The sequence below is a fragment of the Protopterus annectens genome, chromosome 10.part0, assembly GCF_019279795.1.
Source record: "Protopterus annectens isolate FY-2018-M chromosome 10.part0, PAN1.0, whole genome shotgun sequence".
Taxonomy (NCBI): domain Eukaryota; kingdom Metazoa; phylum Chordata; order Ceratodontiformes; family Protopteridae; genus Protopterus; species Protopterus annectens.
The window spans coordinates 1011814013-1011831556 of record NC_056744.1 but is presented as its reverse complement, the minus strand read 5'-3'; the positions used below and the strand labels follow the sequence as shown (position 1 = coordinate 1011831556).

The 17544-nt window shown below is 40.4% G+C and overlaps 1 protein-coding gene across 1 annotated transcript in view; it reads left to right on the top strand.

The window, feature by feature from the left end:
* The window catches only part of LOC122813454 (E3 ubiquitin-protein ligase HECTD3-like), a 699643-nt gene that overhangs the window by 269315 nt on the left and 412784 nt on the right, over nucleotides 1-17544 (top strand). The window contains exon 8 of the mRNA XM_044085769.1: nucleotides 17153-17315. Within this exon, the coding sequence (XP_043941704.1) occupies nucleotides 17153-17315 (163 nt within the window). The remainder of the gene's footprint in view (nucleotides 1-17152; nucleotides 17316-17544) is intronic.

Here is a 17544-nt window from a genome sequence, read left to right as displayed (position 1 = left end):
GGCTCTCCTGAGCTAGTTCCTTCTTCGTGGCTGCCGCCGTCAACATGGAATTTACGGGGGGACCCTTGCTCCAGTGTGACTGGTCTGCGGGGGGGGGGCTTAGTACTGTCTGGGCATTTGGGGATTGGCTCCACGGTGTCCGGGTCCTTCCACGCCCTGGTGGTAATAAGGTCCACCAAGGGGTCGGCCGGAGGGGACACCCAAGAGGTAGACGGGTCTGCTTCGAATGCCTCCAGAAACACAGACTCGTCGGAGGAAGCCTTGGGGGCAGACCACCCACCTCTGATCCTCAGCATCTCCATGATGTCTCCAAAGTTGACATCCTCAGGGGGTGATCTTGGGGAGCCTTCCCCTTCATCCAAGTCCGTGTCCTCAGTTAAGGACTCAGGGGAGTCCACGTGCCTCCTCTTGCTCTTGTGCTTGCGAGGCACTTCCTTGGGGGGGCTGTCCGAGGAGGTCTCGCCAGCAACAACCTGTTCCAATGGAACAACCTGGGACATTGAAGCAGGCTGTCCCTGAGGCTGGGTGATGGATGCCTGGCCCAGCAGAGAGCCGAGACAAGGGCCGGGGGTCTGGATGCTCTCAACAGAGCCCTCTCCACTACATCGAAGGCCGAGGGGGAACCGCTCTCCCTGGGCTCCGAGAGCGGGCTCCTACTCGGATCCGATGAAAGGATCGGAGCCGGCGCCGAGACCATTGGATCCGAAGGACCAGTGCGCTCCAAAATGGATGGAGCCGAAGGCACACTGAATCCCTTGGATCCGAAGCTCGGGCCACGGCTCCGAGAGGTCGGATCTGACAGACTCGAGGGCAGGGTCGGATTCGAAGTAACAAGTACTGTCGGCACCGACCCACCCCCTGCTCCGACGCTGCTCAGCTCCGAACGCTCTGAACCTGGGTAGCGGGTCGGACAAGGAGCAATTGGAGCGAAAAAGGGTGTCGAGCTCGGGGGGGGGAGGTAAGAGCACTCCCATCTGCAGCTGGGCCTGGATGAATCTTCGCATCATCCGGTCCAAGTCTGCATCTGACATGCTGAAGGTTGATCTCGACGAGGCCACCGAGGCAGGCCTGGAATGTCGCCTCGATGACCTCGATGGAGATCGGGCCTCCTCCTCCTCGGGCCCTGGGGAGAAGCAAGGAGATCGGAGCCGAGGAGGAGGAGACCTAGAAGCAGTGGAGGGAGAAGCCCGCTTAGCTGGTGGGGCCGAAGCGGAGGCCTTGGCCCGCCGTTTGTGGTGCTTCTCCCTCCTAGCCTCCCTGTCCTCCGGTGCTTTAGCGGGTGTTTGAGTCCCAGCCGGAGGAAGGGGGGCAGGACTGGCAATGACCACAGCCTGTGGTAGTGCCACGGGAGCAGCGGAGGCCGGAGCCGAGTCCGGGGGCAAAAGTCCCGCCAGGACCAGCTTCGACCTCTGCTCTTTCAGTGTCCTGGGGTTGAACGCTGCACAAATGGTGCAGCCTGAGGTGAGGTGTTTAACCCCAAGGCACCAAACGCACAGAGTGTGGCCATCAGCCGGGGAGAGCTTATGGCTACACTCGGTGCATTTAGAAAAAATGGCTTTTGGGGCCTCAGCCATACTTTGAAGAAAAGGAGTGCTACACAAACACACAGGCCCCAAAAACACAAACACACACACACACTCACTAACGACCAGCGAAGGGAGGGAAAATTATGTAAAAAAAATAAAAATTACAGGGAACCTGACTCTTACACACTTTTTTTAAATTTAACTGAGAGAAAAGTTGGTTCAAAACACACTTAACTGACGATTTCGCTAGAGCTCAAAGGAATCCAGCCATCCACAAGCGCGGCAAACTAGATCTGAGGTCATGGAGGGTTGGCAGGGGATTATGGGTGAGGGGAGGAGCTAGGAGCTCGGATCCATTAGCTATGAAACAAGTTGTCGGCTCGGATCCGATATCGGATCCAAGACCCCACAGGTTGCTGACAAATGAAGTCCCTACTTCAGATCTAGCATTCACAAAATGCACTGCTCTCCTTTTACATGAGGCAGCCCCTATCAGTGAAATTCCACATTGCGAACTTAAACTTAGGCACAGTAATTGACTGAGATTCTAGTTTGAGGTAGTAGGGGAAAACCCTGCATGAAAGCAAGTGAGCTTGCAGAAGGATGACACTTTGCTCACTCACATTTTTAGAGAGAAGCCAATAGGGTGACTGGTTTATCTCTGACACTACCACCTAGTATTTCATTTGATAGCCTTGGCACTTTAACATATTCGCATCCTGGTTTATTGCTACATGGGAGAAATCATTACAAGAGCTAAACATGACATACAGAGGACCTGTTGCCAAAAAAAAAAAAAAATCGGGTACCATAATAGAAAAAATTATGTACAATAAGAAATCCTTTGAACTGTTTTTTTTTATATTCTGGAAGATGTTTTTCTGAATGCCGAAGTCTTGGTACTTTTTAATTCAATTGTAATTAATGTATATCCAGACTTCTTGGCAAGTCTGCAATCAAATGATCTCTGTGTAGCATACAGATCTAAGGCTGAGCTAAAATATAGGATTTCTTGGTACAGATTCTAAATGGGCTATGTCTGGGTCTGCAGCTCTTAACCATGTATAAATGTAGAGGGTATGTTCTGTTTTCACTCCCTAATATACCCTGCACACATTCTCCAACAGTTCTCTTTTTCATTTGAACACAGCTTAATTGCACTTAGAATTTATCAAACGCGTATCCAAAATCACATCAGTATCATATTGTATTCATATACTTATTTTATTTACATATTCACTGTTTTCCTAGACTTTTTTAACATTTCAAACTATAAACATTTTCCAGCCAGTAAACCTAAATGTCATTTGTTGCTGTTTTATTTTTGTGTCATTTTCATTTCCCCCAGCATTCCTTTCTTCCCTATCACTCTGGTCCCCATTGTGAAGAATATGATCTCACACATTCCGTTTAAGTAGATGAGGTTGTTCTTTCCTCTGTCGAACATGCTACTGACCAACTACCTTATTTCCTTTATTATAATCAGCATATCTTCCAATGTGAAACTAACTTAAATTCTATCTTCAGGTTATCAGTTTTGTGGATGCTAACATAATTAAAGCTAATAAGGATTTTTTTATAAGCTGATATCTTAAATCATTTACCTCAATGTATCAGCAGCTTCTCTTTAGTAACTTCCATTTGTTCACACAGTATTTAACCTAGAGCATTATGCACACTCCCAGAAAACTTGCTCCCTGTTTTTTCTCTCACTCCCTACACACTTCTCTCAGTTACTCTGAACCTGAGGGAGGATCGTTGGCAATCTACACTGGATATAATATGTTTATGCAAGTATTCCATGCAAATATCCTGACTCTTCTTGATTTAATTGTACATGTCAAAGCCCAGCACACTTCCTTCCATTAATACATTATAATTTGTCCACTCAAACTTTTCTCCCAATCCTGCCTGAGGTCCTGTGATTAAGTTTTATAGTTACCATATTATATAAAATTAGCCCTAACTACATAGCCTTATGGTACACCTTTAAATCAATCAAATTTTAATTCAAAAACTATTTATGCCCTTTTTATAGCAATATCTGTTCTCATTTCCATCAAATAATCTACCAGAGGCAGCTACTCAACTATCACTCCTGTCTCTCTCTCTTCTGCAGCTATTCCCAAATACAGGAGTCTATTCTTGTCATGTAATCCAAACAATTGTTTAGCTTCCCTCTCATTCTTTTAGTCCCCCTGTTAAGGTTAATTTGCTCTCAGTACCTTGGTTCCTTGGTTAACTGCCTCCATTTAATTCACACTGTTCCTTGTTTCCTTGCTATCCATTCTTGGGGGGAACTAATTGGAAAAACCTCCTTATTCCCTACTACTACTAGTTTATTTTAATTATACTTTCTACCACTTTACATACATAATATTCTACCCAGTTATTTTTGTTCACCCCGATACCTGCTTCCAATAAAACAATCATGTTATCTCTGTTTGCCACTTCATCATATCTTTCCATTTTGGTTTATATCACTCTACTTGTAATACATACATATATATATATGTATATATATATATATATATATATATATATATATATATATATATATATATATATATATATATATATATATATATATATATATATTTTTTTTTTTTTCTCATTGAACAAGCATGTCATGGTGGAGTATACTGATATACTAACGTCAAAATATGGAATGTCGACACATTATATGCATGCTCCAAAAATTACCTTGGAGTCAATTAAACTAATGTTCAAAGCAAGAGGCCAGCACCAAAGTGTTGTAAGCACACAAAACATTTATTTATCCACAATAAAGTAATATTACCAACATCATACCGGTTTCAGCAAGCTTGTCTTCTTCAGTGATAAGAAACATGTGGGTAAATCAGTACACAGACATTTATATAGAATTAAATAAATAAATAAAATAAATTCTCTTCCTGTTAAGTCACTTCCTCTAGAGAAATTTATAACAAACTAAATAGATTAGATTATAAATGATCATTAAGTTCCAGGGAGAATAAAGCCCCCAATTTTATAATCCGGTATTTTTCCTTTTTATTGAGAATGGAATGCCAGCCAAGTTTATTACTTCTGTCCACCTGGATCTTGTGTATAATCATAAAGTAAAATTTGGCAGTGCTATGAGAGATGCAGTGTCTGTATAAGACATTAGTTAGTTGTTTGGTATGTATGACGCTTAGGTGCTCGGACATGCGAATACATAGGGGGCGAAAAGTTTGACCTATGTAGAATGATGAACAGGTACATATTGCCAGATATATAACCCAGTCAGTGCCACAATTACCAATTGTTCTCAAAAAGACAGGTACCAATAATAGTAGTACCTCTGGAGAAGAATCGTCAGCCATGGACACAGAGGGTCCTAACACACAGGGCTCACCTATCCCTAAGAAGCAACCTAGTCTGGACCACCCTTTAGACATGGTAGGCATAGGGGTGGGAGAAAACACAAAAATAAACATGGTAGAGGGGCTGTTGCAAACATTGCTAACACAGTAGAGTATGATAATATTCACAACATATCCTCAGTTGAATTAACAGATGAGCAGAAAATATTACTAAATAAAGGTCTGAATTATGTTCCTGGTTTCTTTACTGATGAAAATGTTGTGGTTAATGATGTTCTTGACTTTTGTCGTAGACTTAACTTAAGAATATTTTTTGGTTCTAGGGACTCCTCTCAAAGATCTGAGTTTAGGTTCTCAAAGTCTGAATTTATACCTCCAGTGAATAAACATGTATCCATATTTCAACAAGTAGTGCTCAAAGATCTACACTTCAGTTTGTGTCAATCTAGAATGCTTAGTCATAATTTAACAGTTGGTGAACAGCAGGCATTAATTGAACTTAAAAACAATTTGAATGTTGTTATAATACCGGCTGATAAGGGTGGGGGCAGTGGCCATTATGAATACAGATTATTATCTGGCTGAGGGAAATAGACAGTTGTCTAACCCTCAGTACTATATGCATATGCCTATTGACCCCACATCCAGTTTCAAGAAGGAGATTGACTTATTTCTTAACCAGGCAGTTGAAGAAGGAATCATTAAGAATTCAGTTAAGCAACACTTGATGGTGAGTCATCCACAGAAACAGATTCTGTATTTACTGCCTAAGATACATAAAAGCCTGGATAAACCTCTGGGTAGGCCAATAGTTTCAGGCATTGGCTCACAAAACCTGAAGCTGTTGTTAAATCTAATAAGAGCTAGGATTCAGGATACAACACAATTTCTGAAAATCATATCAGACACCCAATTGGAACCAACTTGGCTACTTTGCACATAAGATGTGAAGGCTCTATATACTAACATTCCCCATTGGGTGGGCCTGCAGGCACTTCAATACTGGTTGGAGAGGGCCAATTTATATCCGGCTGGTTTTAACCCACTTTTAGTATGTATGGCCAAACATGTTCTATGAGAATATTTTCTATTTCCAAGGTGAATGATACTGGCAGACACAAGGCACAGCAATGGGTGCATTTGCCCCCATTTACACGGACCTGTTTATGGGATATCTTGAAGAACATCTGATTTATAATGACACCCATAGTATCTATCTAAATGAGATTGATATTTGGAGAAGGTTTCTAGATGATTGTTGGTTGGTGTGGGGAGCGGATAGGCAATATTTGTTAGAGTTTGTAAAATATCTAATTGACAACAAGTGGGGAATAGAATTCACATTGAATTGTAACAAGCAACAAATCAATTTTATGATTATAAAAAACCCTGATGATACACTTAGAACTCAGGTATTTAGGAAATATCCCCAGTACAACAACTTGCTATTTGCTTCTAGTTTGCACCCATACCATACCATCTGAAATATACCCAAATCTCAGTTTTTGCATATAAAAAGGATTTGTTCAACACAAGAAGATTATGTCTCATTTCAGCAGGACCTAACCCATAGATTTCAGGTTAGGGGTTATAAACAACAGGATATCCTATCTACTAGTAATTGGGCCACTACATAAGAGAAAACACAGTTACTAGAATACAAAAACAAAACCCAGGAGGATAATTTGGATACCATTAGGTTTGTTACGACTTACGGGTGGAATGTTAATTTGATTAGGGATGTTGTGTCCAGAAATTGGAACTTACTAATGTCTAATGAGGAGTTGTATCAGGTTCTTGGTCCTGAATGCAAATTCTCCTTTTGAAGGGGAAAGACGTGATCACATTTTGCACACTTCAAACATGTTGGCAGTAGGGGGCCTTTCAGTCATCAACTGACCATAACTGGGGACAAGCCATTAGTTACATTTCCATGTGGCCACTGTACATTGTGTAAACATATACACAAGTCCACACAATTTTCCAGTAAAAATACCATTCAGGTATGTTGTTGTTGTTTATTTCGGCTTTTCCCGGTTAGGGGTCGCCACAGCGGAACTCCGGTCCGCTAATGATTGGCAGTAGATTTTTACGTACCGAGTTGCCAGCACTAACGCACAACCTTCAACGAAGGTACACCCATTCACACATGTCTCCACGCAGAAGACGCTCTAGCTGAGAATCGAACCGGACAGCGTCTTACTGTGAGGCGACAATGCTACCACAGCACCACCACCGCAGTCTACCAGTCAGGTATACGATATAAAATTTTTTGGCAATTGTGGAACTGACTGGGTTATATTTCTGGCAACATGTACCTGTTCAGCATTCTAGATAGGTCAAACATCTCACCCCCTATGTATTCGCATGTATGACCACCTAAGCAACATATGTATCAAACGACTAACTAATGCCTTATAAAGACACTGCACTTCTCATAGCACTGCCAAAGTTTACTTTATAATTACAGACAAGATCCAGGGGGACAGAAGTAATAAACTTGGCTGGAATTCCATTCTTAATAAAAAGGAAAACTACTGGATAATCAAATTGGGGGTGGTTTATTCTCCCTGGGACTTAATGATCATTTATAATCTAATGTATTAGGTTTGTTATATATTTCTCTAGAGGAAGTGACTTAACAGGAAGAGGATTTTATTTATTTAATTCTATATAAATGTCTGTGCAATGATTAACTGACATGTTTCTTATCACTGAAGAAGGCAAGTCTGCTGAAACCAGTATGATGCTAGTAATAATACTTTATTGTGGATAAATAAACATTTTGTGTGCTTACAATATTTTGGTGCTGGCCTCTTGCTCTGAACATTTGCATTTAGTTTGGCCGTTTGCACTCGCTGTACTTGTGAGCTTTTTTGGGGCTTCTTAGTTAAACTAACAGCAAGTTCTTTTGCAGGGGAATACCCCCCACACCTTTCCAGCCCCTGCTAATTATATATACTAACTCCAAGATCGTACAATCCCCGAGGAAAGGAAGTATTCCCCTCCCTGGGAATTGTCAGTCTTTTGCACATGTTAACCATCTGCTTCTGTTTGTCAAACAGATGTTGACATTGTGCCTGTTCAATGGGATATAATATAAAACTATGCTTAACTGCATAGCCTTATGGTACCCCTTTACATCAGCTGGCCCCATGCCCCCTTGCACCATTGCTAGCATCATATTATCCCTCTTAATATTAGGCCTCTTTCCTTCCCAAATAAAGTTCTTTAGTTCCTTATTTACTTCTTGCTACAATTTATTATCTGGTTGATAGAAATGCACCTGGCCAGTTTATAGAACTAAGGGGATCAAAAGCATTTTTCACAGTGTATGTCTTGCTATTGACTTCCATGATCATAGGTATTTACATAGCTTGCAATCCAGGGGACTGCTGAGGAGCCTAGCCCAAATATTAAAGTTTCCCCAAAACAATGTCTGGTTAAATGACTTGTTCAAAGTCACAAAATGGAGGCAAATGAGGGCTGAGGGAATCAAACTCTGTACCACATCTCACAGCTAACCCTTTACACCAACTGCCAGCCAATCGTGACCTTCCACTCCCTTACTTTTTGAAATATCATCTGGCTGATAGAAATACACATGGCCAACGTACAGAATCAAGAGAACCAAGAACATTTCCACTGAAGAGCCTCTAGTTAAGAATATCCTAAGAGAAACAGGAATAGAAACAGAGGAATGGATAGCTGGGTCTCATACTGAAGGAAAAGAAAAAGATACCGGAGCATAGCGTTAAGCATCTACCTGCTATATCAAAGCAGAGAGTCAGTCAGTCAGAAACAGGAGCAATACTTAAAGGGAAAATCAGGTAAAACCACCCCTGAAGGAAGTAAAGGGAGACTGAGTACTCTTGATAGAAGAAAATGAATATCAGTTGCCCTTTATTGGAGATGAACTAGCTGAAGGAGGATACCTGTAGTTATGTTTGTAGGTGAAGGCATCCACTTCATGCTAGAGTGTTAAAATGACTTGGCTGACTTCCAGACACCCCATGACATCTTAAAATAAGCTTGATGGAAAGATTATACCCTAAGTAGAGCTAGACAGAATATAGGCAGAACAGATGGGAAACAGTAAGAACAAAACAGGTCTTCTACATTCACCTACTTTGAGCTAAAAAAAACGTTCACTGTATATGGTAACTAAAGCTGGGAAACGGATCCTTTCGCAGTTATTACTTACAATACTTTTTATAGCACTTATAACAAAATTAGCATACGACCACATTCTGGGTTCCTGAAAAAAATTGTAAGGTTGATTAGTAGGATATACGAGGGATCAGGTGAGAAAATTACAGTGTGTGGGTCCTCAATGATAATTTCTACTTGAGTAGAGGAACCAGGCAGGGGTGTCATCTTTCTTTTTTGTCATTTGCATTAGATTTAGAACCATTGGCAAAGAAAATAAGGGACTCAGAAATTTAAGGATATAATTGCTATGGTAGTCAAGAAAAGCTGGCTCTATTTGCAGATTATATTATTTTACACCGACAAAACCAGAAAGAGACATTAGTGTTGTGGAACATTTTGGGACAGTTTCAGATCTTTTCAGGATACAAAATTAATGAAGCTAAAGCAGAAGCAATAGCAGTAAATTATGTACCCACACACAAATTGGTTCATCAATATACGTACTTATGAGGAGATGATAAAATAAAGTATTTAGGAGTATGGATTAAAGGTGATTATGGTATGGCAGCTAAGGATATGTGGGAAGAGAATAAACAAAAGATAATACAAAAACTGAGAAAATGGAAGCTCTGTTATATGGATATCAATAGTAAGATACAAGCAGTTAAAATGTTTTTAGTCCCTTTAGTCTTATACACAGGTCAGGCATATTTTTATCATCCATGGGAGAAGCTGTGGATAGCATTTAATAAAGAGCTAAAGGACTTTATCTGGGAGGGGAAGACAGCAAGAGTCGTGGGATAAACTAATTCTTCCAGTAGAACAGGGCAGATTGGGATTATCCAATCTGAAGGGGTATTTCAGAGCTACACAGTTAAGGCTCCTATATATAGCACAAGCAAAAAACTGTAATTCAAAGTGGACAAAGCCAACCCAGGGTTTTAGACCTTTGATACTTATACCCACTGTAGTGATCCATTTTGAATGCATAGCAATGCATACTGTGGGTCCACTTTGTAAAACTGAATAACACTCATCAGTATATCCCAGGAAATTATTGACCAAGTAACAAAATGTCCTGAAGAAGTATTAATGTGAAAAGTCAATGCAATGCAAAACCCTTACTGAAATAATTAGCAGTCTCTTCTGTAGGATAGGAATTCCCTGAGAAATTCTGACTGGCAAAATCATCCTATTCATCTCCAGATCAAGGCATGAACTTTGCTAGTGAGACAGCTGACATAACAGTACTAGTCTCAAACATATGAGCTAATAAAACATTTTAACAGAACTTTAAAGTTTACTTTCTGAAAAGCTGTAGGACTAAATGGGAGAAATTAGTATCAACTGCAGCCATATTTTTTGCTGCAAGAGAACTACCCCAAGCTTCAAATGGATTCATGCCATTTGAATTGCTATGTGACAAAAATCCTTGAGGCTTGCTAGAAACAGGAAAAAATGGTAGGAAGAAAATGCCCCTTTTAAATCCTTTTAAATGTGTAATATGGCATTTTAAGGATCTGTAGGGCAGGGTAAGGACTGTAATGTCTGTAATAAGAAAACATATGGAGACGGCGCAAGAGGTACTTCAGACAACATGTAATAAAAACAGTTATCTGAGAGAGTTCTCAGAAATAAAGAAACATTTTCAGAGTTGACTGGTAAACTAGTTTTATTCAGCACAGCATGGCATAAAAAACTGTACCTTACTAGAAAAGAACATACCGTTAAACCATCCTGAATAGTGGAGTACCACCAAGCAATTAGGAACAAGGTAAGAAAAAAATGCTTAAAAGTGGGGTTACAGAAGAATCCCAGAGTGAGTGGAATACACCCATTGTATACTGGTCCCCAGGCCTGATGGATCTAAGGCATGGAAAATGGTTAAATTGGTGATTCTACAAGAATCTTACGGTGAGTAGACTAGTTCCATTGGACTGGTACTTAAGTCTGAAGGGTCTATAATGTTTTGAGATGACTTCCGGACACATCATTTCCAAATTTGATTCATATTCCATGCCCTGAGAAGACAAATTTATTGTGAAATTGGACAAGGCTAGACTTCTGTTTACTTTATTTTTAGTCAAAGTATATTGGCAAATTCCACTAGCTCCACATACTAAGAAGAAAATGTTGTTTCCCACACCAGATGGGCTCTTCCATTATAGAGTGCTGCTTTTTGGGCTTCATTGTGTATCTGCAACATTGCAGTGGCTGATGGACATAATCCTTAGATACCACACCAGATATGTAGCAACATGCCTGGATGATATTGTAATATTTTATGAAGACTTGGGGGGGAGCGGCATTTTCTCACAGTTCAAACAATTTCAAATTTTCTATATCAAGCTGGACTGATGGCTAACCCTGCTAAATGCATGTTAGGTATGGCACAAGCCAGCTATCTAAGCTTTGTAATAAGCCACTATATAGTGAAACTACAGGCTGAAAAAGTTGAAGCAGTCAAAACTAATCCGAGGCTTTCTTTGAGAATGGCTAGCTATATTTTGAATGTATTCCTGATTTCACCATTATAACTTGCCACCTAATTCATCTGACTAAAGTAAGAGTTTAGTGAAGATGAAATGGACACGAGAAATGGATCAAGCCTTTAGACAACTAAAGAGTGTACTGTGTTTAAAGCCTGTACTTATGGCACCAAACTTCTCAAACAATTGATAGCACATGCAGATGCCTCTGAAGTAGGCATAGGTGCAATCTCATTGCAGGTTGTAGATGGGCAGGTACACCCCATCTGCTATATTAGCAGAACTCTAAGTAATGCTGAGAAGTACTACTCAGCTACTGAAAGAGAGCATTCATCTGTCATGCGGGCACTCACCTCCATTAAATATTACCTATTTGAGAAGGAGTTCATGAATGTAATAGATTGTGCCCCACTTCAGTGGCTCTACCAAAAAAAGAAGATACCAACCCAAAGTTATCTCAGTGGACACTGACCTTACACACCTTCAATTTTAAAATCATGTATCAGCTATACCATAACAATCTGATTGCAGATGGGCTGTCCTAGACATACAGTCCATTTACTGATGTCTGAATGTGATGGTTCCGTGGTGAATAGGGGCATGTAGCATAATGGTGCTAGCAAATAGACAGGCAGATTAATAAGCCTTAGTTCTGAAGAGGACTCCAGAGCAGACTCTAGGAGAAACATGTACTAGGAGGAGTACAACCTGGAAGGTGTTCAAGTGAGGGAAGAGAGCTGTTGCCCTTTAAATGAAGAGGCCTTTTAGATTTATCCCAGCCTGTGAGGAACTGCAAGGGGAAAGGATTTTAGAATATCCTTGTTGTAAACCCTTGAGATGGAGTCGACTTATGACAATTCTATGAATAAGCTCCATGAAGTATTTGTAGCATATTACAGATGTAAATTGCCAAAGCTTTTTTTCTGCATAGAAACTACTTATGCTCAGTTGTGCCCCAACCAGGTTTCAAACCCAGGACTCCCAAATGGTAATCCTTTGCTTTAACATCAGTGCTACAAGGCTGGGGTAGGATAGCCTTAGCTGTGAGGAACTATATTGTTGCTACTTACTCTACCAAAACATCATTCAACATACCTGACAATTTCAGTCTCACCACCTCTGCCTCATCTGCCAGCCTACAAGGGATATACTTACTTGTAAAGGTATATATGCATCAGTCATGAATTTGTAAACATATATATATTGACTTAAATGTGCAGAATGCAACTAGAATTGATATGTACATCGTAAAAGCCACCATATATTTTTATGAATGATGCTCTGCATATATCCTTTGAAGCTCTATGAGTCCTGCTATTATGCATAAAAGCTTCATGTTATATATTTGTATCTCTCTTGTCTTAATACTTTGTAGCTAATTGATTTATGTTAATCATTCTCTTATATGTCTTTGTGCCTAGGTCATGGTGGAAAATGGTATTTGTACCAGCCCTTACCTGGTTAACAAATAACAAATAGTAAATAAATCAACCTAGCTCTGTCTTGAGTGGTCTGTGTAGGTACTGCTCATTATATTTAGGCAGCTGTTTTCCAAGAACTATGTGGGAAGAGGTAGTGTACTTCAGAACCAGAGATTGGTCATCACACACAAACACACACACAAACACAAACACACACACAAACACACACACACACACACACACACACACACACACACACACACACACACACACACACACACACACACACACACACACACACACACACACACACACACACACAAACACACACACACAACACACACAACACACAGAACACACATACACACACACACACACACACACACACACACACACACACACACACACACACACACACACACACACACACACACACACACACAGCTCTTCTGACCCTCTTTTCTATCCCTTGTTATCACTCTTATTTAACTTTCTCCCATGGTCCATAACTCTAACTCCCTCTTACTCGGAGCTACCAGCCATGCATCCGTTATGCACTGGTTTCACTTTCCAGCTCTATTTTTGTAATTTCCTGCTCCTCTCAGTTCCACTTGTTTCAATTCTTGCATCTGCAGTTTTACTTACAGAATTTCTGGGGAGCTTCTTGTCCTTACATTTATGGATTATGCATTTTTCCCTATCAACAGGAAAGTATAGTGCACTCTCTTACTGGGACCATCCAAGTCCAATGCAGGCCTAGAGGTTAGAGGGAACAAGCTTCTATCTAGCCATATCCTGTTCTCAGTTAGTTCACGTACAATGTCTCCTTGCTTATCAATATTTACCCTGCACTCCCACAAAACATGCTCTGAATCCCATCTATTTGATAAAGTACACTTCCAGCAACTGTCATATTCATAGATTCATAGCTTGTTACTAGGCTAATAACCTGTGTGTGTGTGTGTGTGTGGGGGGGCTTTCTAAGCCTAGACAAATTTTTCTAAAAAAATAATGATGTCCTGTATCCAAACAGGACATTGAGGGCCAGGCATTTATAAGCTACCTTTGTCCATAAAAGACATGGGTGCCAGGCCTGTTGTACATTTCCTATTCCCCATCCACTAGTCTAGGTGAGCCAGGATGTTGACTTCCTAAAAGGGTAAAATTATGCATTTCTTAGCACTCATGTTAAGACCATGGGTTTGGCACAATTTATTAGTCAGAGATAGACATTCTTGAAGAATGCCAGAGTTGGTGATAACTCCCAGCTTGCAATCATCTGCAAACTTAATAAGCTATAAACCTTCAGAATTGGCTTCTATTTCGGAGAAATAAATGCCAAAAAGGAGTGTACCCAGCACTGAGCCATGGCCTGGGAGAGTCTGCTAGTGACATGCCTCTTGGTAGAGGTGGCCTCACTTATTTTGACCTCCTGGGTCCTATCACTGAGCCAGATGGCTATCCAGTAGCTGATAAAAGGGTTTATACCTAAACTAGTCAGCTTGTCTATAATGCCTGAGTGGGGTATTGTATCATAAGCCTTGGCCAGGTTGAGGTAAGCTGTGTGCACAGTCTAACCTTCATCCAGTGCTTTGGCGACCCTCGAAAAATTCCACCAGAGTTAATAAGCGGGACCTTCCTTTAACAAAGCCGAACGGTGCTGGGTCCAGTTTTTGTATGTTACCTATGTCCTCATTTGTCATGTCCATGATGATTCTTTCCATGGCCTTACATATAAGGCTGGTAAGGCTTATGGGCCTGTAGTTACCCAGATCAGTGGGTGGACCTCCTTTGTGCAGGGGAATGACTGTCGTCATCTTCCATTCCTTGGAAACAAAACCATACTGAAGGCTCCAGTTGAAAAGTAATTTAGGTGGACCAGAGAGCTAATGTTTCCTGTTATTAATTAAATATAAAAACCAACAAGTCCAGGTGGACGAAAAGGGAATCTGTGGTATCTCTCCTTTTTTTCCACCCAGACTTGTTGGTTTTTATACAAAGTTTTTTTTAGTTGTGGTTCTATTAATTAAATGTCCTGAGATGTTATTGGGCCCATCAATGTAGTGTTTTTGGCCTTGAACAGTGCATTGCTGACCTGTTCCCTAGTAATGATTGGGAAGATCGTGGTATGCGGTATTCCTTTGGTCTTTCGGGGGGTGGGGTTGGGGGAGAAATTTGAGCTGAACCTGTCAGCCAAAAAGCTGGCAGGAGCTTTCAATTCATTATGGGTGATGCCATTTACAGTAAGTTCTATGCATTGTTGTGTACTTCTCCTCAGGTTACGGATATAGTTGTAGAAAGCTTTGTGGTTGTCTTTTGCCTGAGTAGGTATTTTTTCTTCAAATTTAGCCTTAGAAGTGTTAATTAACACTTCTAAGGCTAAATTAGAAGTGTTGATTAACCCTCTTAGCTGCCAAGATTTTTTTTTTCTTTTGTTGTATAACCGACTAATATTGTGATTCCACCAGGGTCACTTGTCTTTTGAGTTTGTCTTATTCTTAATACGAGTGGGTGCAGCTCTCTCTATACAGCTATCAGTATGGCTGTACAGAGATTTTGTAAATAGCTCAGCATATGCTATGGTGTTTACTGGGTTTGAGGGTGTTTGGAATTTAGCAAAGGTGTCAATAGGAAGAGAGAGGTTAGCCTTGGAATAGTTCCTAAAGCTTTTTGGTTAACTTTTATTTCAATTAATACTGCCTTATGGTCAGATTTGATGAGCAAGACATTATATTGGGTAAGGAACATTGCCCCCCACCATGTTCATGAGTACAGGGTCAAGGATGTTTGTACCCCTGGTAGGAGAATGGACCAACTGTTCCAGGATGTTGGTATTAACAAAGTTTAGGAATTGATGGGCTTGTGCATTAGATGTGGTATAGGACTCCTAGAGGGGTAGTTGAGATTCCCCATGAATATCATATTGGGTTGAATGGTGAGGGACTCCAGTACACTGAAATAGGTAGTATGTGTTTCCTGGGACATGGAGGGGAACCTTTAAGATGCAAGGATATGGTACGAAACCCTTTTTGTGGTGAGTTGCACATATATGAGTTCCAATTGATGGGCTTGTGCATTAGATGTGGTATAGGACTCCCATTTTATAGAGGGGTAGTTGAGATTCCCCATGAATATCATATTGGGTTGAATGGTGAGGGACTCCAGTACACTGAAATAGGTAGTATGTGTTTCCTGGGACATGGAGGGGAACCTTTAAGATGCAAGGATATGGTACGAGACCCTTTTTGTGGTGAGTTGCACATGTATGAGTTCCAATGGATCATACACTTTAACAAGTCTGGTCTGGATGTGAGGTTGGTGATATTGTCAATTTATTACATTTCTTAGTAGAAACAGGAGAAAGCAATATATGACTATCTGTTGTTTGTCTGAGCTTCCTAGTACAAGGATGGTTTAGAATGTATAAGTGATGGCTTATCATTTGTAATGTTTGTAAAGTTAATCTTGTGTGTATTATAAAAGTGGATCACGCTCTTGGAAAAAAAAAAAAAAACTCTTCTGTGTTCCTAACTGCAGAAAACTGCTTGCTACAGCTGTAACAAGCAGCTTGCTACACTTACGTTGCCCTACAGTTTGATGCACTGTCACACTCACTATCAGCATGCATTTATGAAAGTGTAATTTTCTTGCAGCTTCATAAGTCAATACCAGTACTTCACTCACTCACCATCATTGTCTGATGACCCTGCACCCTAACACCTTGCACCCAGGGCTGCCACTCCCTTTGGCCAGCCCTAGCTGTGACTTTGTTGCACGTAATTGTAAAGAAACACTGCATGTGTCTTGAACTGTGTAAAGCCTGCAGAGTACAAACTATTTCCAGAGAAAGAGTTTGTTTGAAACCGCAACTGATTAAGTACTGTGGACTGAACTTCCTGTATAAACTGCATTTGTCTCCTTTTGTTGAACTTTTCTTGTAAATAAATATGAATTCAGACTGGAAAGCTGTCTCCAGTGACTGATTTGTTGCAAGTAAAATGTGCTGCAATAGACATTCACAAACAGACAGCGAAGGGTAACTGCTGAAAATTTGCAATAAATGTAAAACTATTAATTATAAAACAATATTAAGGGCTGCTTAATCAGACAAATGAATATGAATTTCAAAACGTACAGTGATTGGGACAGTATGATTGACAACAGTGGTTAAACAGACCTATTCTGTTCCCTGAGCATAATAATTTCCTACATTGCAGAAGGACTGAGAGATGTCCAGATCAGGGGAATAAATATCACATCTTCATCACCTTTTGTGGCCTTAAGTATGGATGTGTTCCAATCAGATAATCTCATTCATTATCCACGTCTTGAAGGAATAGATCCTGATATGTTGTATCGACGTGCCATTGCCATTCAGAGGTGAGAAAAAATGATTTCATATGTTCTTCAAATGTAAACTGGATGACAGTAGCCCTGTGTTATTGTTGTGCAGAATGTTGTCTGCAGGTAGATAAAGAAATTAACATATTTACTAGAAGAATACTGGAGTAAAATAATTTTAAATTGTTATAGTGTTCTTTTATTTACATATTTTATTTTATTTAGTTTTTGTTTACTAACAATGCCAGATTGCTTACTATTACACACC